This window comes from Geospiza fortis, unplaced genomic scaffold (assembly GCF_000277835.1).
Source record: "Geospiza fortis unplaced genomic scaffold, GeoFor_1.0 scaffold66, whole genome shotgun sequence".
Lineage (NCBI taxonomy): Eukaryota > Metazoa > Chordata > Aves > Passeriformes > Thraupidae > Geospiza > Geospiza fortis.
This window is the reverse complement of record NW_005054312.1, coordinates 3,673,784-3,700,349: the sequence shown is the minus strand read 5'-3', so window position 1 is coordinate 3,700,349 and position 26,566 is coordinate 3,673,784. Positions and strand designations below refer to the sequence as shown.

General features: G+C 34.5%; 1 protein-coding gene across 6 annotated transcripts in view; it reads right to left on the bottom strand.

Moving 5' to 3' along the window:
- Positions 1-1,728: 1,728 nt before the first annotated feature.
- Positions 1,729-26,566, bottom strand: part of FUT8 (fucosyltransferase 8) — an 81,224-nt gene continuing 56,386 nt past the window's right edge. For all 6 annotated transcript variants that reach the window (XM_031055732.1, XM_031055734.1, XM_031055731.1 and 3 more), the window contains 4 exons: positions 17,524-17,770; positions 16,188-16,364; positions 12,151-12,301; positions 1,729-8,400 (listed from right to left, as the gene is read on the bottom strand). In XM_031055732.1, the coding sequence (XP_030911592.1) occupies positions 8,083-8,400; positions 12,151-12,301; positions 16,188-16,364; positions 17,524-17,770 (893 nt within the window). In that variant the 3' untranslated portion in view covers positions 1,729-8,082. The remainder of the gene's footprint in view (positions 8,401-12,150; positions 12,302-16,187; positions 16,365-17,523; positions 17,771-26,566) is intronic.

Sequence of the window (26,566 nt, the reverse complement as noted above, 5' to 3'; positions counted from 1 at the left end):
CTGCTGTCAGGAGGGGTCACCACTCTTTCTCAGACAGTAAAAAGAGACAGAAGTACTTTTAGAGACTTAAAGCTTACTTTCAGCATCAAATTTTTGGCAACAGCTAACAGCAGCAACTACTTGCTACAGGAGCAAAGTTAAAATCTACCTTGTGGATGTTTATGCCAGCAAGGCCAATCACAGCTACTTTGGAAATAAAATATCAGACTCTTATCAGTAAAGAATGATATTATTTTCTTTTTTTTCCAACCACTGTGTGTGGCTTTACCAAAAGGAAACCTTTCAAGAGAAACTATTAAGAGGAAGTAGCATCAACAGTGCACTGAGGAAACCCAGACTGTTTTACTAGGGAGGCAGTACAGCAGAGTTACCTGCATTAACATGATGCATCTTATCAGAAAGGAACAGGACGTTCCTGCGTCCATCCAGCATGAAGTCACAAGAAAATAATGTCTGTTAAATCAATCCTGAAGGGGCAGCCCAGAAAGAGAAGAACAACACGACCTTCAGTTAATTACAAGACTGGCACATCTTTGTATCAAGCCAAACATTACCTTGGTTGCATCCTGGTCTTGTCGAGGCTTCTTCAGATGCTTCAACAGATTTTATCCTTTCATATAAGATACATAACTGTCTATGTGTGCAAGAATGAAAAAGGGCATGAGCAACCTCTAGACATTTCACCAAAAGGTGAGAAAAGCCTGTTATTCCAATGGCTCCTTCACTTACTCTACTCAATTTTAAAAGCACAGAAATAAAGGATATACATTCCCTCTTACTGCCAAAATTATCATTGACTGATATATACCAGACTAATCAGCATGGAAATTAACTTGTTTCAATTCACAGTTAAGTAGATTTAGCATACACATGCTCACTTATAAGTTCCAAGAGGAGTGAGAGCACAAAAAGTACACAAGATAATTTCTTAAATCACTGTGCTGTTTCAGAACCATATATGTAAATATACTAGCAATGACAAAGGTCATCAGCATGTAGGAGATATCTAAGATAAATTCCTGAATCTGACTTCTAATACTTGGATTCCTTAAGGGTTGAGGTTTTGTTTTTTTTCATACACACATAATGGCAAATAAGCAACATGTATAACTAAACAAAATAATAATGTTACATAAATAAAAGCAAGCACTACAAAATTGTATTGAATTTAGTATTACAGATACAAATGTTTAAGCCATTTTATGGCTACAATTATAATTCATATTACTGTACTGTCTAGGGATCCTACTGAATGAAGAATCCCACTGCGACAAAGAGGTGGAAATACAAAAAAGGGCAACTCCTGGATCATAAATCTTATAGTCTAAACACTGGACAAAAGGAATGAGCAATACACTCAGAAATATACAAACAAGCTAATATGAATCAGTGTAATAAGCAGTCAGCCCTAAAGAAACACATTTTGAGCAGGGAGATACATTGCAACTATAACTTTTTAATATTAAAAAACCAAAATTCTATGGTTTATAAACAAAAGGAGCAGTTAAGGGAACAAATCTATCAATGCTAAATTTATCACATAAAGATTCTCTAGCCCCTGTATAATCTCTACTGATGTACGTGTTAAAAAATGGTCAAGCCAGCCTAACAAGTTTTTTCTGTCTTTGCTGAATAACTGAATCTTATTCATAAGCAACCATCATTTAAAGAAAAGCTAGCACACCATCTGAGGCAAGAATGAAACTGTCTAATTCCACAAGGCTGAACTTACTGTGTATATAAATTTTATTCTCAAGTGAAAACAAAATTTTATAGATGTTACAAACTGACCAGAGATTTAGAATTATAAACTCATCATCACAGGTCATTCTCCAGCAATAACCAGAAGTACTGAAGCAAACTACCCCAAATAACATAACACAGGCCCAATTCCTTCTTATTCACAAAGAAGTGAGTAGGATGTCCTGGTTTTTGGTCTCTTTCCATTCTTCCAGTTTGCTGCTGCTTGGAAAGGTGTCAGCAAATATACTTGGCTCCTTTAAGAGATGGATCTTCTGCAGACAGTCAAACTGGACAGCAATTTATGCATTCAATGGCTTCTCACAGCTGAGCTGCAATATCCTCACAGCTCTGCTTGCAGTGGACTACTTAACTGAGAACAGCTGTATTATACAAACCTCCCCCATCTTGCCAGTGACGAACACTAAAACTAAGTGAATAAAAAGGATTCCAAGGCTGAAGAGTAGCAAATTATCTGTTTGGTCCTGTAAAAACACTGCATCCACATTGTGTCTCTTGCAAATTAAGCTGCAGCCAAAAATGAATAGGGAATGCTATGAAAATATATCCTTCATCTGGTTAAGATACTTGTCATGGTATGAGGTGTAAACCTTATTATTAAAGATATTTCTATGCCTTGTAAGTCTCCTAAACACTTACCAGGCACAGCAGATTATAGTGTTTTGTCTTTGAATCCTTGACTATACTAATGAGGGACAACACAAAAATGCATTTCTAAAAAATAAAAACAAAAATGCAAATATGCCAGAAATACAATTTACATGTTATTATGAAATACCAAATACAGACTTGTCCCTTGGAATCCTGGTCAAGTAATGATCACGTGGTAGAGAAATCAAAATATGTGAAGCAGAAAGGTGTGAAGAAGGTTCATACAACCACGGCTGATCGAGATCAGATACAAGTAAGTGGTAGGGCTAACAGAAGAACAAAAAAAGTCAGAGTCTTCAGGAAACGTCAATCTAGCTGCTTCTACTAAAATGGTGCAACTATAGTATGTCTTTAAGACAGTTAAGAGGTAATGGGATGAGGTCTGTTATATTTCTTGAAGAAAATGTAGCATATTTGGGACTTCATCTCACCATCCTCCAGAAAACGCTTCGTAAATATACTAAACAAAACCTTGAGTCTGGATAAAGTGGAAAAACCATGCAAAACTGAAAGTAAAACCATGTACATGTACTGCCAGCAGCTATAAAACACATACAGTATAGTGCAGTGGAGATGGCTCCTTCCCTCAACAGCACCTCCCAAGGAGCCAGCCTGAGTGTGACGTTAATTCTGAGCAATGGCAAAGACATTTTTGTGCAAACAACTGACAATGCCTTTGCATTAATCCAAACTTGTTTGAATTGCAGTGGCAATAGGATTCTGCTGACAAGCTGAGTCAAAGGAAACAAGCATAAAAAAATAAAGGGATTCCAGTGAATAGCAAACATCACCAGCAGTCTGTGCACAGTACTGAAAGGGCTAAAGACCAGCAAACATCAGTGGAAGGGATCCAGTAGTAATGCTGAAAGACCTAAACATTCAGCAGTAATGCTGAAAGACCTCTGTCTCACGTACCTGGATTCCTAAATAATCTTGTACACAGTGAATGCAACCAGCAATGCAAGCAAGCAGACAAGCAACTCTTTTCTGCAGACTTGGGAATCTTACACTAACCTCTTATTTGTATCATGCAAAGCCACGTTTCATGCTTTTAAGAAATGAACAGGATACTATGAAGTCAAACACAACCTGTATGCATTTCATATTTATAAATTACTTTCTTTGCTTCAGTCTTGCTCCAGGTAAGCTTGCAGGTAGGTAGGGAGAACCTTGACAAAAGTCTGGGGACTATAATTACAATTCTAGGGGGTGCCTTAGGGAAGTAGAATTTAAGTGAGCTTTAAATGTAATTTTAATTCCATACAATAAGAAAACCAAACAACCTTTTAAGCCCTTTGACAACCTGGTCCCACGCCACCAAAACAGGAATGAAACTGTAGTATAATAACAACCAATAATCAGAGTATCACCATGATGTTTATATACTACTCAGACTGGTATTAGGCAAAATCAAAAGCAGGGCTGCAAATTCTATGTATGATTTCACTAGCAGAGGTGCTTAACCCAGTACAGAAATGTTTATTTGTGGCTTTATAAGATGATGTAGCAACTCATATTAAAAGTACAATATCATGTCTTATTACACTCTCTCTCCTTCCCATTTCCCAAACTAAGCAAATTATTTTTATCTGGGTTCCTCAGTCACATCAGAGATTACATTGTGAAGAAACTAATGACCTGGAAAAACCAAGTTCAATTCACTGTTATGAAAATGTTCTAAATGGTAGGTGCTATTCCATTGGCATGAAGAAAAATCTCCCTCCCTCTATCAAGAATTTATCATGAAAATTATCCACTTATTTTCTATTATGTCCCTAGCTCAGAAGACCCTTATTTTATAATTGCAAACCAAAGAAACATAAAACCCATTATGAAGGAAACACCTGCATTGCGAATATCTCTCTGTAAAAAAACGTATCACCAGATCTCCTTTCAGAAAATTGGTAAAGGAGAAAAATCTGGTTTCCCTAAAGTTTTCTTAAAATTCAGTGATAGAAGGGTTAAACAAAAGACTTATCTGAAGGTAAACAAGGTAAACATTTAAAAATATGTAAAAACTTTGAAATAAAACATCATCCTTTTTGAACAAATCCATAATACTCAGTAGTTCACATGGACAGGATATTGGCAGAGAAAGCCTGTAAATCCCACCCATCTGACCATGGGCTGGCCTGAAAATCAGGAACTGAGGTCGGTGGTACAGCAATATCACAGAAGACCAGTTAACTGAATCACTCAAAATAAATTTCTTATCTTCTAAGCAGCATGTAGAATATGAAGTTTTTAAAGATTACATTTACCTGGCAAGTAAGTTTTTACTGAGAATATGACAGGATAACGTAAAATAGCAAAGAACACCAGAGTGCTGCTCGTATTGGGTCTTATGTATGCAACATGCATACACACACACAACCCAAAGTTTCTTAAAGACAAAAAATTAAATTAAACAACAGTTGTTTAAGGGGGTATGAAGGCTTGTTGTTTTATGGGTATCAGAGAAGGTGGTTTGGTATGCAGCAAAAATTACAAGACTAGATTGCTGCAGGGCTACAAGGTAAACAGAAGAACATGATGTATGCTTGCTTCCTCACAAGCATTCTGGCTAGTAACTTAATGAGTTCATAGCCTTCAAAAGATTCAGCTTTCTCCCAGGTATTCAAGACAAAATTTTATTTCCTATTATTTCACTTTTCTCTGAGCTACAATAAAAATCAGGGGGGGTCTCTTTTCCACATACCCATTGATCCTTCTATATTACCTGGACCCCACTGTACAGCGAGAATAAAGTCTCAAATATTCATTTTGTTCATATAAAACAAAATCAGTTTTAATGTACCAATGTCCCAGGATTTCAAAATATAACTAATTGGTAGTCTTAAAGGAAATAAATCTCTAGAAACATGCATCCAGCAAGCAGGGTATTGCTAGATTTCTTCCTCTGACAACATACTGCACTTTGAGCACCAGAGGATCATATGACCCTGGGGAATAAGATCATAGCATCTACATTAGTACATTTTTGAAGTATTAACAGTAATGCTGTAATTTTGTATAACTTCATGATCATTTTCTCAAAGATGATGACCTAATAATTCATTAGGTACTTAGAATATATAAGGAGGTATGTGTACCTTACCAATGTTTTGTCAAATACAGTCTGCTGAGGAATTGCCACATTATATAGGTACAGCTTTTACAACATCAGTGTTTTCAGTTCTCTCATTACCACACCTGCTTTTGCCTTTGGGCTCATCTCAGATATTCTGTTATTTATCTTATTTCATTGTATTTTTAACTGAGTTACCTAACTACAGGAAAACTTTAGTGTTAATTTATTTATGAATACTATTTCTGAATCACACTCTAAGAAATGAGCTAGAAATGATGGGCTCTGAAGCTCTAACTAAATAGCTTAAAAAATAAAACATTTTCAAAATCTATAAATCTGTACCAATTAGCTGATGTAGTATTTGTGGAAAAACAATTAAACTAGTTTTTCAAAAAAAAAAAAAGAAAAAAAAAAAGCATTGACCTAATTGCTGAGGAAGAAATGCTCTAGAAATGGGTTTCTATTTTTTTCAAGTTGAAAAGGAATGTAGCAGTAGCTTTATATGTACAACTCAAAAAAAGTAAAAATAAAAATTATTTATCCTACATTTGTACCTCTGAAATATGCATTTGCCTGAATTAGTGGAAAATCTAACAGTATCACTTAGACAGGAAACTTACATAAAACTGTTTCCTTACCAGTTCCAAAATACAGAAACGCCAGTTGACTCTAGGCATCTTTTGTTGCAAAAATTCATCTTTAGCACTTTTGGCTGCTCTTACTAACTTCCCATTATCTTTCTATCAGTCTTTATAACTCATTTGGTATCTAAGCTCATTTTCACTGATATGTCTATTTAACACTATGGTAAATGTATATTTTTCCCCTAGAGTTTTCAACTTTGATTTTGTTGTTCTTTTTCAAGATGCAAAATAATTTTTCAGTTGAGGCACATATTACTGGAGGGGATCTACAGGATTGGTCCTGAAAGTAATGTCAGAAAGTACTGCTTTGTAATTCCTTCACATACCAATCCAGTTCCATCTCAGCACTATTTCAATTGCAAGCCTGCTGCTGAACTGAACATTTCCAGAGATTTCCTTTTACTTTTCAGTCTAAAATTTATTCATGGTCAAGTGCACCCATTCGCTATGTAAACACTGTCCTTGGTCTATTCATAAATATAATTAAGCATATTTTTGCTTTGCTAGGGTCAACTAGCCATGCTGTTTTAACCTTTACTCATATGGCATTTCCTCAGCCTCTGAACAGTAAACATTTTCTGCTCTCCAGTAATCCAAATTGGATTGCACTAGAAGCTATAAAATGCCATTAAATATGTTTTTTATTTGGAAACAATCTCTTGTCATGTTACATATTATATGTATATATATATATACAACCATCAAATCTATGAATTTATTTGTAAAATTATTTTATAAATTACCTCTTTTCTTAATGAGAGCTGACTGGCATGAGATTTCAAAACACTAAGAAGTACTAATAATCTTACAACATGCATAAAACTTCATCCTTGTATATTTTCTTGTAACCTACTATTTTTGGGTAAGCTGTTAGATTTTTTTAAAGTAGTCCAGACTGACAGGTTCTATAAATGGGATTACCTGAAGTATTTTACTTAAAAGTAATTATATTCAATGCCAAAATGCTAAGTGGCCATCCACAATACCCTAAACCCTGAATTATTTTCAGAAGAGAAACAGAAAAGGTAAGAAAATGGTGTCAGAGGGTAAATGTAAGCAATTTAGCCACTGACATAATCCTGCTGTTACTGACTGTCCACAAAACTGAGCAGCACTGTGCCCTACGCAACTGCCATACTACACAAGTGTTTTAAAATTCAACGAAACTCCGGATAGCTTTTCCTTATTTTGTGGATTTTGTGTTGTTGGTTTTTTCAATCAAAGGCAAAGTCCACAAATTACCAGTACTAAAGAATCTGTTCATGGCATTGTTTACAAAAGCTCCTAAGAGACAGTGACTACTTGATTGTTGAATGTAACCTTTATTTTATTAATGATGAGAAGTAATCAATGGAATGCTAAAAAAAACCCAAACTTGTAAAGAAATCTAGTCTGAAATCTGAATCTCTTGTTTGAAGCAAGTTCAGTGGTCACGGTAATACCAGATGAAAGTGGACTCTTGCCCATTGTGAAACAGGCATGGCTCTTCTAAAAAGGTCACAAACTTTTCAAATATAGGCACCATGTTTCAAATTTTGCACATACAAAATATGTTCATGTCACTCAAATTACACAATGTGGCAGTGTTATAAGTCTGAACATTATTGTCAATTAATGGCGGAGAAAAGAGCCCAAAGCTCACATAAGACTAATGACCGGGACAACTCCTGAAAAGAGACAAGAAGTATAAAACAACAGTTTTCCTGCTGTACGTGGGTTTGTGTGTGCATGTGTGAGAGTGCATATAACAAAAATGTTTAAGAGTAAGTTCAGACAATAGCCCATCCACTTGTTCTCAGCTTCTTGTCCAGTTTCATTGCAAAGGCTTTGATTTTAACCGCATGATAAAATGCAAATTCAAATCCCATAGAAACCAATAGTTAGTGTGTTGTTGACTGGTTTGAACCAATCAAAACTGAGTTTTTTATAATAACCGCTGAATGTCTTCCTTTTAATCTACTTGTCAGCCTCTGGGTATGTAGGATACTTGACTGTCTCAATTTTCTCCTTAACTTTATAGGATGGGTACAGGCCTGTTCTTCCTAATTTCCTATTGATGCCTTTTGAATAACCATCCCAGTGGTTTCCAGCTACTCCAATTATATCTCCAGGTTCCATAGGAATTTCATCAGCAGTTCGTGGATGATGAGCATAAATAGCAATCTGGTTGTGAGCATTCTGTCCCCCAAAGTAGTAGATATCATCCAAAGAATGGAAATATGCCGACGCATCTGGATGCAACGTCTGCATAATTTCATAGGCAACTCGACAAACCTTAGAAATAAAAACAGAAGTCATTAATATTGTGTGTGACTGAAATATATCACAGAAATCAACAACTAATGTATAGTAATATTCCCCAAGAATATCAGGGTCTGGAATGTCTGCGTGAAAAAACAAAAAACAACTAATCAACCAACCAACAAAAATAGCCCCCAAAAAATAAAAAAAACCAAGCGAAACCAAACAAAAAAAACTCCACAGAATCCCAGCATATTTGCTACTAAAAAGCATGAAATTTTGCAGAATCTTAATTAGGCCTCTGGTGATCAGATTTGGTAAGCAAACAAACAAACAAATAAATAAATAGATAAATAATTAGTATCATCTACTCTTCAGTTTAAAATGAAAACATCTATATGAACACTAGCAACTCTGCTTTTTAAAATTAATGACTTGTAGCCAATAAAATGTAAAAGCAAGTTTTCTTTTTCTACTATAACCACTAAAAATTGCATTTTACTTCCCTTTGAACCTTTAGAATTTACATTTAAATTTATCCTGCAATAATGAGACCTTGCATTTACTTTTCTAAAGGAAGTTCAAATTTTCACAACCAAACAGTTCCATAAGTCCAAAGCTTTAAAATGCTGTTTATATTAGAACAGTGATAGAATTGCTGGCAACTTAGAAGCCAAATAAATGAAATTAATTCCATGAAGACAATTATTACATCGGAGGGAAGATGCATTTTTACTTGTCATTGTACCCCATTTTATGAAGGGAATTTTCTTCAGACGGAACACATGTTCCCACATTAGAATTATATTGTATATCTCAGAGTTGCCAGAAACACACAAGCATACCACTATATTAAAAAAAGTTTTTTCAACAACTGGCTAGAAGGCTCTTCTCTGTCAGGTGTCTGACTTGGCTGCTGTGGGTTTTCTGGTTTCTGACCTCCATTACTGTGTCTTTCTCTAATTTCACATAAGTTTGATACAGGCTGATTAACAATACAGCAGATTTCTCCAATACAAAGAAGCACTTCAGCTTTTTCATACTTTTCAGTCTATGTTAATATAGTAAAGCTTGATTTTACTTTTATTTTCTCCCTTTGAAGATACAGTGAATAGAACTTTGATCACTCATATGAGACATATTTGTACTTTCTTAGCTCCTTTGAGAGAGGCATTTGCTTTAAAAATGTAATAGATTTCCTTTAATCCCTCTGCATCTGAACTTTAAAAAAACTTTTCAGAAGTACCTTTCAGAAGATCAGGCTGAAGTTAATTATTTTAAAGTACCTGTTACACACCACAATATAAAAACAGGTTTGATTACCCATATATTTGCAAAAGGCTATTTATTTTATAGCTTCTGTGACTGTATTTGTTTTGTTATCTGCATGTGTGTGTACCCTAGGAAGAGACATACATAATACACACTATAAAGACTTTACATTTTTTCAGTAGAAATGCTTTAAGCAAGTGTGTTGTGCATATCTGACACAAAACATTCAACACCTTCGCTCAGCAATTGTTTTCTTTGTAGCACCAAACCTGGGTGACTAAACTGTAAACCGTGAGGACAGCAGGCAAAACATCCACGCACAGAAATATAGCTGAAACCAGCCTCCCATTTTTTATTCCCAGATCCCATGTTCTGCAGCCTGTATACTTACCTGTACAATGAAAAAAAAAGAAAGACTAATAAATTCTGGAAGGAAATGAAGTTATATCAGTCAGAGGGAGCTATGACTTCATGAAGACTAAATGAAGAATGAAGAGACAAAAAAAAAAAATCTTTGTTCTAATGTGTAATCTTAATTCTGCTACTGTGTTATGATTTGTGTAACTCCCATGTGGTTTTCCTATAAAATTAAATTAATATATTCAATTAATGTGACATTGCTGAAATGTAGTGCCAAGGTAGGTTGTTTCCCTTGACTCTCCATTACATGATAGGACCAATTCTTTAACAACAGTATTTCAAGGAAATACCTATTCTTCAATTTCTACCAATGTTCTTTTCGTTAATTAATTTTTTTTAATTAATTCCTAACTAATACAGGGGAATTTCTGATACCATTCACATATAGCATCATTTTCTCTTAATACCTCTGTTAAGAAGTTCAGAGTCTTTTTGGAAAAATAGAAAACGAAGTCAGCATAGAATGGATTAATGAGAAAGTCCAAAACCACAATAGAAATAAATAAGAATACATTTTTAACCTTGTTTTTTCTTCACACTTATTGGACAAAAGATGGTCATTAACTGCCTTATTTTGCTTACCTTCAATGCCAAAGTAAATATCAAATAGTTTATTTACTTGATGAAAGGACAGGGATAGCAATTCAAATGTTAGAGATAAGAGAATCAAATTTAAAACCCCTCAAAAGAAAACTTTATGAATAGTGGGAAAATCTGCAACAGACCTTAGAAAAGCCCAATATATGAAGATTCTGTAGAGATCCACAATGTTGCATGCCCAGAAAAACTGTATTAAATTATTTTTGAGGAGTTTGAATTATTACAGCACAATAAATTGCCTAGAATAAATTAATTACTGGACCAAATTCATAGTCCAGCTATTGACAGTAACACCCTAATATTGGATCTCCTATTCTTCAGTAGAATTTTCTGCAACTCTAGAAAACCAAATATGTTATCCAATAAACAAGTCTACTGTCAAATCCACGGTGAAAGAGAATGAGAGTTGTGCTCAAAGGCACCATGTACTTCAAAGGGGGTTTTGTCAGGTTCCCTCCAGAGGTCTTGATCAACCTGTATCACCTTAAGTGTGTTGATGTATTTTAAACACATATTCTTCAACACTTAAAATTCAATTACAATATATTCTGGCCAAGCCATTTGCAGCTATATTTAAACTGTGTTTACACCCAGAGTTTTATTTAAAGCAAACATTTATCACTTTTAACACAGCTATCTGAATATAACAATAGCACAAAATGTTACAGATTTTTCATTGAGTCCTTATCCAAGACTACATCATTCTTCCTTCAGACTATGAACTGTCTCTACACCAATGCATGTGCGGCAGTTAAGACATACAGCTGTAGGTTTTGTTTCTTTCTCTGTGATATGCATTCAGCGGATGTGCTTCAGCTAAATCAAACACTATTAATAAACTGGATGGCTCCTCACAGCTCTTCTTAGTGAGAATTTTTACTTTGGATTTTACTCAGGTCCTTGGTCTGAAACAGCCTGTATTAATAACCTTCTAAACATGCTATGAAATGTCATTCTCTCCTACAGCATGTGGTGAATGGTAAATAAAGTGTATGCACAAGCATGATTGAAGGATAAGAGGTTTTTCTATACTTTTTGTAGTTTTGCTGTCTTCTTGTTACAGCAATTGTATTAAGAATTGTGCCTGTCAAGGTCAATATATCACTGTATTGACCATATATTAATATGTGCTTGTTTCTATTTGTCATTAAAGTGCAGCAGAAAATTTACATTTGAGGTTGTGGAAAACATTTAGTTTTTAAGTGAATTTTAACTTTTGAGTTTAGTGTCCACTTCCATCTAACAGTACAATCATGTGTGATTCTGTCACCTAAGAGAATAACAACAACAGCAAGTAAAAAACATTTAATCTGATAGAAATCATATCTTGCCATATGTGAATTAGGTGGATCAGCACATTAGCCACATTAGCTTGGTAACTTTTTGCTGTGCTTTTCATCTTAAAACAATTTTTTATAAAGAGAAGCATGAAGAAAACTAAGATTTAGAACTGGTACATATAATCAACACTGTCTCTGCATTGCACGTTACCTGGGATGAAAACGTACAGACCAGGAAGTCTGCCTGAGACAAGAAGTGAATATCCAGAATGACTCCTCTTAGGGAGTTTTCAGTGTATCGGTTATGGAGTCCTGCTGACCAGGATATGGAATTATCACTGATAAATTCATAATTTGGATACCTGTGAAAAATACAATACACAGTTAATAGCATTGTTCTGTTTATTTTTTTTAAGAAGCATTACCTCTGCTGCAAGATAGGGTTGTTAATTCATTTTAGGTAAGTCTCTGCTTTACAGGAAATTAATTACAATTTTACTGAACCCTCTAGAATGTCACTGCTGCCTCCAAGCATGCCCTCTCTTTATCAAGAAAAAATAATTAAATAAAAAGATCCTGTACTTCTGTCAGACACATAACAAAGTAGAAGTGAAAGACACAGTAGGAAGTATATACCACATTCTGCAAATGATGCTGATTTTAGATGAAATATACTCAGACCACTAAGTTTTCTCTACTGCTAAACAGGATATGGGATTCTGACTTGACTAGGCTACACTTACTACCATACTATTAGATGCTGACTGGGACACTGTGCAAAAAAAACCAGTCACCTGTGAAAGGGACATATTAAATAAATGCATGTAAACTAATGAAAAGAATTGAAAATGAAAAAAGTCTTTCACAGTTCTTAAGGCCATGTGGAGAACAAATTTTGCAATTCACTGGTCATAAGGAAATAGATGTAAAATTCCACAGCAATACACTTTTCTTGACTTATTAAAAAAAATAGTACTACTTTAAGTCGAAAAGTTTTTTTTGAAATAGGAAACCTTAGTTTATATCATATTAAAATAAAATATTTTCTCATGTAACAATGACTTAAAAATTTTTAAAAATCCTTTTTCTTTTTTCTGCTCTTATGGGAACAGGAAAACAAGAAATCAAAAGAAGGTGGGGAAGAGAGAGAGAGAGAGAGTTAAAAATCTTTCCTCCCTGCACTTAACAGCCTCAGAGAAGGGTACAAATCAAGCACAGTTATAGGACTGTTTCGAGTTTCCATTGGTTTCAGAAGCTGATCAACTCGTTGTGTAACTACAGCTTATCCCTGCAGGTCCAAATCAAGGTGAGTCCCAGGCTCCTGTTCTCAAATGCTAGGCCTGTGGAGGTGTCCAGAACAGGCACTGAAAATTTTCTTCCCTCTGAAAGAATATTGTGAGTATATGTGTAAGCAGATTAAGTAAGAAATAATGTGTTTTCTCAGGTCTTGCTCTAAAAAAAGTTGGAAAATATATGAGCTGTTCATTAAGTTCTAGTACTTTGAAGCACTGCTGAATTCTGTATATCAGGCATACTATGACTTGGGGGGTGAGGAGGGTTAGCCAAACTGCACATAGTAGAAAGGGAGAAAAGATATTAACCTGCTGTTGTGGAAGTAAATAAACAGTAAAAAAAGGAGAAAAAAGAAAATACAGATGACTTTACAGGAAAACATTCTGGAAGGAAGAATGCGATTTGTTGAATTTTTGTGCTCATGTACTAAAGAACAATACCTAAATAGGGTCATATACAAACTAGAAATATATTAAATATGGTCTCTTTAAGAATTTAGGTATATATAATCTGTATTATTTTGAATACCTTAAGGAGTGAAGATACTGTAAGAGTATTATGGACTAAAAATATATGTACTAGACATTCAAAAATTTGCATGTGAAAACTATTAAATCAGCCAAAGAAAAAGCAATTTACACCATCCCTAACACATCACCTACCCAAGATAAATACCATGACCTCTGCTTACCAGAAGCTGTCAAATGCTTTAATCCCCTGATCATTACAGTTGTTGAACTCTCAACCCTGCTACTCTCTACTAAAATTGTTCTACATGATCCTAATTCTGAAAATATATCACCTCTTTCCTTCTTTTGGATATAGAACACAAACACTCTACAAACTGGTGGTAGTGACTGCACTATCTTTACTACTGCACTTGCAGTTGGTAGACATCTGTCTGCAAGGGAAGTTTCTGAAACTTAAGTCAAAACATTTCTGGTTTTATGACTATGATTAGTTTAAATACTTCTCTTGCTAGAAACAACATGCCTATTCATATGAATGTTGGCTAAATTTTCTTTACTTAAATGCCAACGCTGTTTGACAGCCAGTCACTCTCTTGTAGAGAGATACAGTACCTAGGACTTACTGATATTATTGCACAAAATAATGAATGCAACATAAGCTAGTGCAATGTGACAGCTGTTTCTATCAAAGCTTGGTAGTTCAATGTGACTAGAACATTTTTGTCAGAAGTGTAAACCAATTTATAGTTGATTTCACAAGAAGAGAAAGAAAAGCTTCTTTGCTGCCAAAACATGACCTTAACCTGCCTTCAGATGCTATTAAATGCCCAAACATCAAATTGCACCCTGCCTTCTGTGAAATCACAGGAAGTTTCAAATGCCTTCGACTCAAGGCATCTGAAGCTGCAAGCAACAGTAGGGTGCAAGCAATGTAGGAAATTATGTTTTAGTGTAAGCTGTGACCTGAAAACCCAGCAGTAACACATAAAAAATTCTTCAATACTTACAGATGCTATGCCTTTTATGAAGAAAACATAAAATTAATGCTATATGAATGAACTGTATCATCCAAATTAAAGTAAAATAGTGATTTGGAATGGACTTGAGCTGTAATTCTTAATTAAATTCAGTATTGTTTTACTGAATACGTTACAATTAGTTTTTGTTGCTATTAAAAACTTGAGATTATATGTTTACACAGGTAGAGCATCTCATTACTATTCACAAAGAATGATAAGGTTTGAAAATTAAACAAAAAATAAAGAAAAATGCATAACTAAGATAGTTACATCAATATTGAATTCTGTTATGTTACAAACAGTTCTTAGAGTTATTTAGGACAATATAATGAATTAAATATTATAACCTCAACTGTGTATTACCCGTCTTTTCATTGTTTAGATTTGCACTTTAAATGCTATAATTGTTTCTACTATTATTCTTGCCTTTACACATACAAAAAAGGATAAGGTTGCCATCATCTGGAGTTGAGTATGTTCATTTAGTTTTCACAAAACACCATCATTTTAAACAGCAGCCTTTTATAAATATGAAAGAAAAACAGAAACAGCACAGTTGAAATAGACAGGTTTTCAATGCTGTAGAAAATTATTCTACTACAAAATAACATTTTCTGCTTGCCTTGCATATGCCAAAGAAAATCTATTATGTAGTATGTTATCTTACATATTTTTCCAAGAATGTCACCAGGAACAGAACAGTTCAAAAATTTGCTACTACTGAGTTGCTTTGATTTTAGAAAGCATTAATCAATTAATTAGAAGTATTAATTTACAAGGAAATACAGGCCATCTAGGAGTAAATGAATGTTTACTGTGTATCCATGTTCTAGAGAGCTAGAAGAGGATAGAGGTACAAAAAAAAAAGGGACAAAGACACTGTAAGAAGTTGAGAATCCCTATATTTAAGGATAAAATTATTCAATATGTAGATGAAAATCTTCTATGTTATCACTACAGAAGTCCTTCTGAAAGAGGGAAGAGCTACATCATAAGCTTTTCAACCCACTTAAAAAAATTCCTCCGGCAAATGCTCACATTTTTGGACAGGTTTTATATACTTCTTAATATATTAACCAGGTTTTACAATATTTCTAAGTAGTTTCTTTTTAATATGTATGTTCAATAATAAATGCTGTGTTTATTATTTATATTTTCTATTGTTTATGTATATATTATTTTTATTTACCTCCGTTCTACAGCATTGATTTGTTTTCACATAGTCACAGGTATCTTGCTCAACTCTTCCAGATTTTTAACATTAAGCTTTGAAAAGCATACTTGGAAGAAAAAAATCCCAAAAAAGCATATCTGAGAGAAAAATCAAAATCACTGGAAAATTAAATGCAGTCTTAACTGAATAAAGGATTAAAAAATATTATACTAAAACTTGTGGTGCACAATGGTCAGAAACTGTAAAGCTAACCGGAAGGAAGGAACTGTAATATAAACATAATTAATCTTACTTGGATTTTGCCTCTTGCAACAAGGAAGGGTCATCTGTAGCCAAATACACTCTCTTTTTATCAACGTGCATCCTGCGAGCAAGAAGCTCAAAGCGCTCTTCCACGTGCACCATGTACTCTTCAATGGGGTGAAATGCTGCTTCAGTCCCCACCTTGTCTGTCCTTCGGACGTGGACACTGGAAAAAGGGAAAAATTAGGAATTACATTTATAAACACTATACATACTTCAGCAAATGAAATTTTAGATTGAATGAATACATAAAATAATGAGGGATTAAAACTCATCCGTGTCCATCATGACACACTGACAATATGAAGTCAGTCTGTTCTCAAAAGCAATGTAATAATCTGACAAGGAAGGCAAAGGGTAACTGAATGAAAGGAATGAAAGACATCGAATTATAGCACATAAGGTGGCATTCATTTTGAGCACAAGGTTAAGTTATCTACTGAAGACAGATAATGCCTGATCAATACAGGTGAAAAGGAAAATAGGAATATTTGCCTCATATAATGCATAGTCTGAATTAAGATAGTTACAAATGCATTTTTTTGACCTCCTTGAAATGTAACAAGTCTCCAGACACAGCAGCAGTGAGGTGCCCACTGGCTCAAGGTCAAAAGCCAACTAACATTGGGACAACCTACTGTGTACTCCTAGAAAAAGAAAGTTTAAGGATTGAAGGAAATTCTGGCAAAGGAAGAAGACTCCAGCACAGCAGCAGCATTTTTCAGACTACATGATGGAAAAACCTTTCTTACACAAGCTGCTTTTTACTGCTTTTCTTCCTTCTCCCCATATCTCCCCACACAAGCCTTTCCAATTCATCATTATAGCTGGGAAACAACAACTGCAAAAACATCAGCAGGGAAGGAAATGGCACACAGTATGTTCATATGTAGCCAGTGATAAAATTAGTCGTGAATTGTGGCATGTAAATTATAGGCTTAGTCTTTTTTCTCTCAATTTTTAAAAGCTACAGGCACTAGAAAGAAGACACAGACAGTTAAGTGCCTGGAATACAAGCTGTAAGGCAATTACATTAATGAAATCCTGTATTACCAGATGTGGAAGGACATGTTAAAAAACCTTCTGTTGAGCTGCCTTTTACATATCTGTCCAACGGCAGGTAGACAAGTGTGCTGAAGAAGTACTTGCAATCAACTTGTATTATGCACAGTTAAAAAATAAGAGCTTCATCTAGAAATTGCCCTCTCTCCCCATAAAATACTTAGAGACTCTGATTATCATCATAAAACAATTTTTTCCTGAACAGGAATCACTACATACACATATTAAAGGACAGACAGTTAAAAAGAAGACTAAATACCCACCCGATCACTGGATGTTTGAAACCAAGTTTCCTTGTGGCTTCCTCTATTTCCTTTTCTAGCCAAGGCTGTGGACGAATCAAGTATTTCACAAACTGTGAGACCCACCACACTGCAGGATCCCCATGTACACGAATTAGTCTATCAGCCAAGTCTTCAGGGACAGCCAAGGGCAAATAGGGTGGCCGTGGGTGTAAGCTGTCAACAATGGGAAGTTCCACCACCTGAACATCCTTATCATTAGTCTCACCTGTTTTAAAATACATACTAAGATGAGTCAAGTACTTTACTTTATTCATAAGCTTTACCACTGGCAAATAATATCCCAAACATATCAATTCACCTGTATCTTCAATTTCAAAAAGACTACCTAAACCTTGCTCTATTTTTTAAAAAACAGCATTAACAAATCTAATAAAAATCATAATTTTAAACGAGATTTGTATACAAGCTGGATCTAACAATGACCTCAAATAGAACAAAACTGAAGGTTCTTGAATTCTTAGCAGCGGGTAGTTAATAAAATATAAAATGTACTCCGGCTTATATATTGATACCTTCTTATATACAACTACTGTGTGCAAAGGCTTATCTGGTTATCTAAAATGTCTAAAATTCAGTTACTTCTTTAAAAATGAAACATTTTAAGGCATAGGAAACAGTTAAAAAAATAAATACATCTCTGCTGCTATTTTGAGCCCCTTTTATTCAGTAAATATTTTTGTTCAGTGACTCCTCACAGTAAATTTCAGACATCATTATAACCACTGAATTAGCTATTCTGTTGTTAGAAGAGGAGAAAGACAATACCTGTCCTGAAGAACTTAAACTATGAAGTAGCAAATTAAATAGACCACGGAAAACACAAGCACTGTATAAGCATGTGCTGTAACTACAGGTAAGAATTTGTTATGTTTTAAATATTAACTACAGTAGAATATACAAATGGTTTAGATGGGATTTTAATTCAAGGCTAAATAGCCACCAAACATATTTTAAGAGTTTTTAAAAATTACACAAACACAACTGTCTACATAACTGGTAATTCAAAGCTACATTCATATACTGAAATAAATTATAATACATGGCAACATTAAAAAAAACCATTACATCTTTAAAGCACTGAACATTTTAGCTAGTATTTCTAGTATGCCCATTTCCTCCAAAATAAGGTTTCCATTGTCTGTAGTATTTACTGGCAAAGATGGTTAGTTCTCCCTTTAGCGATCACCAACCAGGAAAAAAAAACTGCTTTAAATATAAGCAAATCAAACTCATATAACTTTTGATGACCAAATAAATCTTAATGCTGAAAAAAATCAATTCAAAGAAGGCATAATGAGTTTAAGAACAGTTAAAGATTCAAAAGATTACAACACTTTAGCAAAACTAGTCAAAATTCTGCAGTAACTCTCTGAGATATAGTTATTTAAATAAGGAATGTTTGTTATGCTCAGGTATATTTTCAATTCATTTTTACCATATTTGGAAATCTATCTTCTAAGATGTATCGATATGTCAGTATTTTACCACTGTATACCATCACTCTAAGGGATTCTTTAGAAGAATTTCCTATACTACAGGTATGGATGATTCTTTTTAATTCAAGAAGCTAGTTCATTTTTTTACCATCTATTAAATCACACTCACAGGAAAATATTTAATAAAAGTTCATAAATTCAGCAAAAATATTGAGCATTTAAATCTTCTTATAATATGATGGATAATACTTTATTAGCATGTCTTCAGAAAGCTGCAATAAAGAAAAGCAGCATGAAGCCAGGGAAGTGCTAAATGTGGTGCAGATGTGAAGTATCAGGCAAAAGTTTAGACAATAAATGTTTCGCTTGGGAATGGTATGAAAGAGTGCTTGAGGTTCCATTACCTTTTTCCCCTCAGCTGAGAATGGGAGAATAAACAGGGTGGCAAATAAAACAATAGCAGTCTTAGCCAAGAGAAGAAAGAAAAGACTTCAATCTTAAGTTAGAGAAGGAAATTTGCTGCAAACCTTTTGAGGGGAAAAAAGCAGGTAATGCAAATTTGCATATAAAAGGTAGATTTTTATTAAGTACAGCATCACTGACAAGCTTTAAAACTTTGTTCTGTGACTGAATAAATGTGTTGGTCTGTAAGCAGCCATTTGTAAAGTTTTGCTATTGATAAAGCTGACTGAGCAAGCTGACCTACTATTTGACATTCCTACCCTGAAAAGCACTCAATACATTGTTCCATCCTATTTAAAGGATGAGCATGCTTCTAAAAATTTCCATAGGCTGTCTTAAGGTTTTGAAGAAAATTAGATTGGCCAGAAAGAACTAGGAAAACTCTCAGCATATATAGAAAACTATATTAAAGTATACCAAAATCACAGAATATCCAAAAAGATTGTGAAAAAGAATCAGATTTCAGCTTTCAACTCTACGTGATATGTTGTTTGAATAGTAATGAAGTTGCAAATGTATTTTATTAAGGAAAAACAATTTGATTGTTTAAAATTAACTACTACGTCGAGTGTTGTCTTTAAAAATTTATAATCAAATCATAAATTTGGTCATGGCTATTTCAATTATGTTGTAGCATGTTAATTGCTTACATACAATTATCATCTGCTGATGTATATGTGCAGCTATGTGTACAATTCCAGAAAACCTTATGGTAACTCTCTAGGCTGTATTAGCTGTATCATCATATCTGAATGAAGGAAAAACTCCCTATCAGTCTTCATTCACTTTTAAAAGGGTGAGATAGTAGATGCTGTGAAAGGAAAACTGACAGCAACTGTTTGCTTTTGCACTGAACAAAACCAGTGTAGAGTAACTCTTTAGTAACCCTGAAGGAGTAAACAGCCCTGAAACAGCCATACAGGCAAGAGACAGCATTCTTACCCTACTAATCACTTTTTTTTTTCAGTATTTGTGAAAAGATTCCTAATAGGCAATGAGCTTGTCCTATTTTCAACAGGCATAGTTTAAAAAACATCCTTTTTTGGGCAGCAGGATATTGTTTTATTCTACTCAGAAATAAGCTGCAATCAAAATCAGTGATTCAGGAGATAACCAAAACTCAGATCAACAGACAAGCAGACATATTAGAAAACAATAAGTCACATCACCGATTCATATGAATTTTCAACTGAAGATAATGAAGCCAAGTTAAAAATACAGAATTAATTTTTAATCCACACTTCAGTTGTTAGCTACATTTTCTCTAATTTGTAAAATGTTTGAGTTTTTTCTACTTCACAGATGTATTTTTTTAAGTAACAGACAAGCCATAAAAGGCAGTAATCCATACTAGTGTTTGCATATTTTTCTCAAGCTGGAAATTTAAATCACAGCATCATCATGTCAATCAAGTCCAATTCCCTGCTCAGTGGTGGTACAATTTTGATATTTGATACAGAATCATATAATTATTTAGGTGGTGAGATAGTTCTAGAGTTGTTATACATAACTTACATGTCAGCAATACTTCAAGTTACTTCTTCTGATGTGATTTATTTTACTTTTACAGCTGTCAAAATTTTTCACTATAATTCTATTTACAGCTTAACTTTCATATGACTCCAGGTGCTATTTTTCAGTCTGGAATAATCTAAATAATTGTCTTCCAGAGTTCTGCAACTTAATCCTGTTTTGGATTTTACTTCACTGAGTAACCAAAGATTGAGTGTTTTTGCAAAAGTCATAAAATACTGCAATATTGAAAATACTCGCTCTTACCATAACAATGTACTCAGGAGGAAGGTCCTGGACTGAAAATGATTTTAATTCAGATGACCCATGCCAGTTGTACCATCTAGTTCTTATTTATTACCAGTTTTTGGATATGTTCATCACTAATACATCAGTAACACAGTTTTAATTTTCACAAGACACACTGAATACTTTTTAAGCACTGCAATGAGCTCTGTGTGTATAAAAAGCATAGCTTTGCTTCATTGCAGTATCCCAATGTGCCTGAATCACTTTAAACCCCTCAGGACTTATATAATTTTTGTGTTTGGCATAATCTTACCGTCTGTCTACTTCTCAAACTTACTCTAATTTAAAGCCTATTTAAAAATTTTTGCTCTTTGTATCTTTCTTATCAACTTCTTTTGGAAGCCCGAAAAATGTTGATTTGACTCAAAAAGACCTTTGGAATTTTGTCATTTTAGGTAAGATTACTTCCTGCCATCTGAACATTGGCTCATACCTGCACTTGGTTGGGCATTTTCATTGGGTGTTTATTAATTTCTTATCTGAAAGGAGGATGACATTTTACCATGCAATCACTAATATAAGTTAATGTTAGCTGAAAACCTGTTTGATCATTCACTCCCCTGATATTTCAAAATTCATCAGCTAATTTTAATTTTTTCAAGAAGTCCTTAGAAGTATGCCAAAGAACGCCATGCTAAGGACATTCCTGTCTTGTAACTGAGAATTTCAATTTAATTTCAGTTTGTCTTGCTAGCAACACAACTGAATAAACTGATGTAAAAATGGAATAGCTTCCCTGCTTTTCTGTTTCTATAATATACTTAATTAAGCTGATATTGACTTGCATAGACTTATCACAGATCTACTTCACTAAGCTCTACAGCACAAACACTGACTGCCAATTTGGAACCTTACCCAAGTGAACAACTCTAAATTCAACCACAGGAAATGTCAGAGTGCTGGGAAAGCTGTTTGACTAGCACACGGTATGGTGAGAGGACTGTGCTGAAGTGTCTCAAGGCTCTTCAATGTCCTGCTGGCTCCTGTTACGTATTGCAAAGGACAGCAGGTTCAGGGCTCATCCTGATACTTCAGTGCTTTTCTTTTCAGACATAGTAAAAATGAAAACTATGCAAAGTTTTGTCATGTTATGCTCTTCATGAATACAAAGTTACCTCACAATAGCTTTATGCCATAGTTGAATTATAAAATGGAATTGCCATGAGGTAAAAATCATATTTTTCTTTTAAACTAGTCAATGTAAAATACAACTCATATATCTAAATGTTTTTTTTTTCTCTAAGCTTTTGCTTTCTGAACTATTTCTCACTAGTGTTCCCCTTACTAAGTTTTTAATCATCCTTTATGTAATCAAGCCTTTTAAGGCAGATAGGTGTTGAATAAATTTGGTGCAATTCTGATTTAAAGAAACTGAATATAGTCCTTTTTTTCCCAGGTTTCACATGCCATATGGATAGTGTTGTCCCATTTGTCATCCCAAGGGGCTGAATCTTGATACCTTCAGGAGTGAATAAATCAAAATGTTTGCAAACATGCCAGCATGCCTTCTATTACTTTTCTCAATCCAGCACTTCCAAGGCTTTTTTCCTGCATTCTTTCCTCCCCTCTCCTGCACACCTCTTGCAACTACCCTCACTTGCTCTCATGTCTCTTACCTCTCTGGGTACCATTTGCGTGTTGAAAAGTGGCATCTGTGATCAGTCACTGCCTCTCACTTCCTCACAGGCCTGAATGTTGACTTCAGTTGCTCTTTACACACACACAATCTACTTATTTTGGGGACTTCTGAGAGACCTTAACAAGACTTATTTATTTTAGTCAAAATTGGCCAAAATTCATCCAATGTTCAGGACTTAAACTAAGTTAGGTTTAAGAAGAAAAAGAGCAGATAGAAAGGTAAAGCATGATGACAAAACTTTTGCTCTCACAACAAACTTGTCTAAAATAAATCTGTAAAGATATTATTTTATCATCTCCCTCCTGAAAAGTAGAACTTTAATGATAGTTTTTTCTGCTCCTGCAAAAACTGTAACTCCCAGAGCTACTGAACCACCAACATATCTTTGCAACACAAGTGACAGTCTTGCAATAATATTTATTTTCCCATGTTATTCCGGTTCTTTGATAATCCTACCCATAATCAAAACCATAGCACAAAGATGAACAGTGCTCTTACTGTCCTAACAAGTGGTGAGATTCCAGTGAATGTTTTCCCTTTTGACCTGATGGAGGCCTCAACTGAGTGTAACACTTTCTGCATTTGCAATAGCTCTCTCTTAAAAAACAAAAGCAGTGGTGCCTTTAGAGCCTCCATTCCCTTTTTAGCAGCTCAGGTGAACTGCATTGTAAAGACCTATATTTCTGTTTCACTCTACTGAAAACTTCGCTTACTAGAAGCTTTATGTGGCAACTGTCACATCACTTTGAGAGAACATTAAAAAGTAAAGATTTTCTCCATCCTCAATTGTTTAGATACCCAGCATGTCAGCTGGAAAGAGATCTGGAAACAGATGAAGAGATTTCACAAATGGACTTCACAGTCCACAGAGCAGTCAGAAGACCATCAAACTAGGTAGAAATCAAGAAGCTTACTAGCAATTTATTTTTCCTTCTTTCTTTATATATTCAAACTGCTTTTGAACAATGCCCCATTTCATCTAAACAGCTGATATGAAAGGGGTACCTGCTAAAGAGGAGCTCCAATTCCCTGGCTGCCAGAAAATATCATTAAATGTGTTTGCAAAGGCAAATACACTTTTATAAATGCAAAGGGGTTTTTCCACGTTATCCAAGTCTAGTCATTCAAGTAAACAGAATTGATGTTTTAAAAGTAAGATCATATGTAAGGATAGTTGAAATAACTCAGGAACATATAAAAAAGACCATTACAGCTATATTGAAGAAAAACCAGTTTTGGATTTGATTTCAAACAATTGCACTGAAGCTTATTCTTTATTTCAGTCTAATGTTAATTATTATATATTTGAAAATAGTTCCAAACACTTGCTTTGAATATTAGGTTATCTTTTCTGGAATAGAAAATAGCCTGTTTTTATAATAATCTTTCAACAGCTTCAGTAACTTATCTCTTGCCTGCATAGGCTGACTGGACATATACTCGAGCCTGTAACAGGCATGTATAAGCATGTAAAAAACAAGACAACGTGCAGACAGTATTTCATATCTCATGACCTAGATGCTTCCAACAGGTCATGACAATGGAGCTTAATATTTGCAGCTGCCTGTCCAGGCATCTAATGGAGGAGCACTCCCAGTTTAGACAAGACATTTACTGTCTCTTTGAGATAGTGGTTTATAACTCCCAATCTTGTATTGTTCTAATTTGAACACTTGGAGGACTCCTCTTTCAATGAATTAGTAAAAGTACCTCCATATGCAAGCCCAGATGGAGCACAGCTCTCAAGGTATTTGTAGACAAAAGGACACTTTAGTTACCCATAAATAAAACAGGAGAGAATAAACCTTCCATGTTGTTTGAGATTCACAGCAGTAAAGCACACATCACCTTAACAATGCATCTGAAAGAAACAAGGATGCATTCTACTTCCTATGGTGTACCAACATGAAAGGAGAAAATCAAGGGTGTAAGCCTGCAATAATGGAAAAGGAAATTTTTCTGATCTTCAGTCATAGGGGAAAATGTAAGGGAAGCAGTAAGAAAAAAATCAAGAAAAATCACACAGAAATAGAGATGCTTGCTCCATAACTATTACAGTAACAAACTATTGTTAATTTTCACATTATAGGAAGCTTAAAAGCACTAGTTTAGTTAAGGCTACTTGCAAAAAAAACAAAACACCTGCTTTGTTCAGGTTTGTATTCTGGATTTATGTAATACCAGTTAAATGAAAACATCTTCCAAAGATTTCTCTACAATTAGCACAATCACATTCATGGACATGCAGTGCCAAAAATATGGTACTAAAGTAAGTATCATTGTTTCATTTGAAATGCTAAATTAAATCAAATGTTAAAATTAATGTGGGTCTTCAAAAATGGGTAGATCAGTGCAATAAAAGGCAGCTTTTTAAATTTTTTATCTGTTCACGACACTAGAAATAAATCAGTTGGCTGAAGGCCTAAAGATTGAGAAACAAACATAAAAATGCAAGTATTCTGCCTTAAAAGTCTTAGTTTAACTTTCAGTTGTTTCACATGGTGGAAAAACTTTATTCAGAGCCCTTTGCCTATAAGCAGCTTTTCAATATGACATTCTAAATCTAGACAAGAGATATATCTTGAGAATTAGCTGACATTTTAAGGTTCTCTTTTAATTCATTACTCAAATGTAAAAAGACAAAAACCTTTTAGAACTTGGTGAAGTTACACTGAAATTAATGAAATGCCCAGCCTTGTGCTACTGTAAAGAACCAAGAGTAGCTGCATGAAGAGGAAAAATGGCCACCAAAATAACTGATATATTTCCAAGCACCAGAGCCATAACCCGCAGCACTGGCAGTGCTCTGGGATGTCTCCCACCTGGAAATGGCAGTAGTCATTTTCAAGACATAGGAATGGTTTGGATGACTTGAATTCAACTCCACATCTGCCAGCTCAGGTTATGCTTGTTTAAAGATTACTTTAAAATAGGTAATATTACTTAACTAGAACGTTGTAATGACCAGTGTAATACATTAAAAAGTTGTTCAAAACTTGAATGCAGGTTCTAATTCCCCAAAAACCTAACAATGTTTCAGTTTTGATTGAAATTTTTGCAGCCAAACAAAGAACTCAGATTCACACTTCAAACTTTGCAGTTTGTTTGAGACCTAACATGCTTAGTTTACATCATGCCATCTCTTCATATGTAAAAAAAAAACCTGGTATTTTTCATTTGAGTACAAAACACACTATTCTTCCCTACTGGGCATGCTGCAGTACAACTTTTCAAGTAAAAATTTTTGAAAAAAGCTTTTCAAAATAAAAATCAAATAAACTCTAATATTAAGCCAATTTGTGGCTCTTTTACTTATTGAACAATCCTTAGAAGGGTGACAATTAAGCAAAAACATTTTTTCTCGTTTGTAATGGACATTTTGTTTACCAATCTGTAATTTTTCGTCCATGATTTAATGCTGAGGAAAGTTTGCAATTAACCACTAACCTACAGGTACTAGTTTGGCTACTACATTGTGGGGGGGCAACATGAATCTGTTAGGAAAAAGGGAAAGTCATGCTTCAAAGTGTAGTATTTCATGAAAACAGCATAGGATCTGTGATCAAATACGTGATCGATTATTCCTACCACTGAACAGAACAAAGCCAAGAATCCTTTTCCCCACTTCCATGCACTCTTTGGA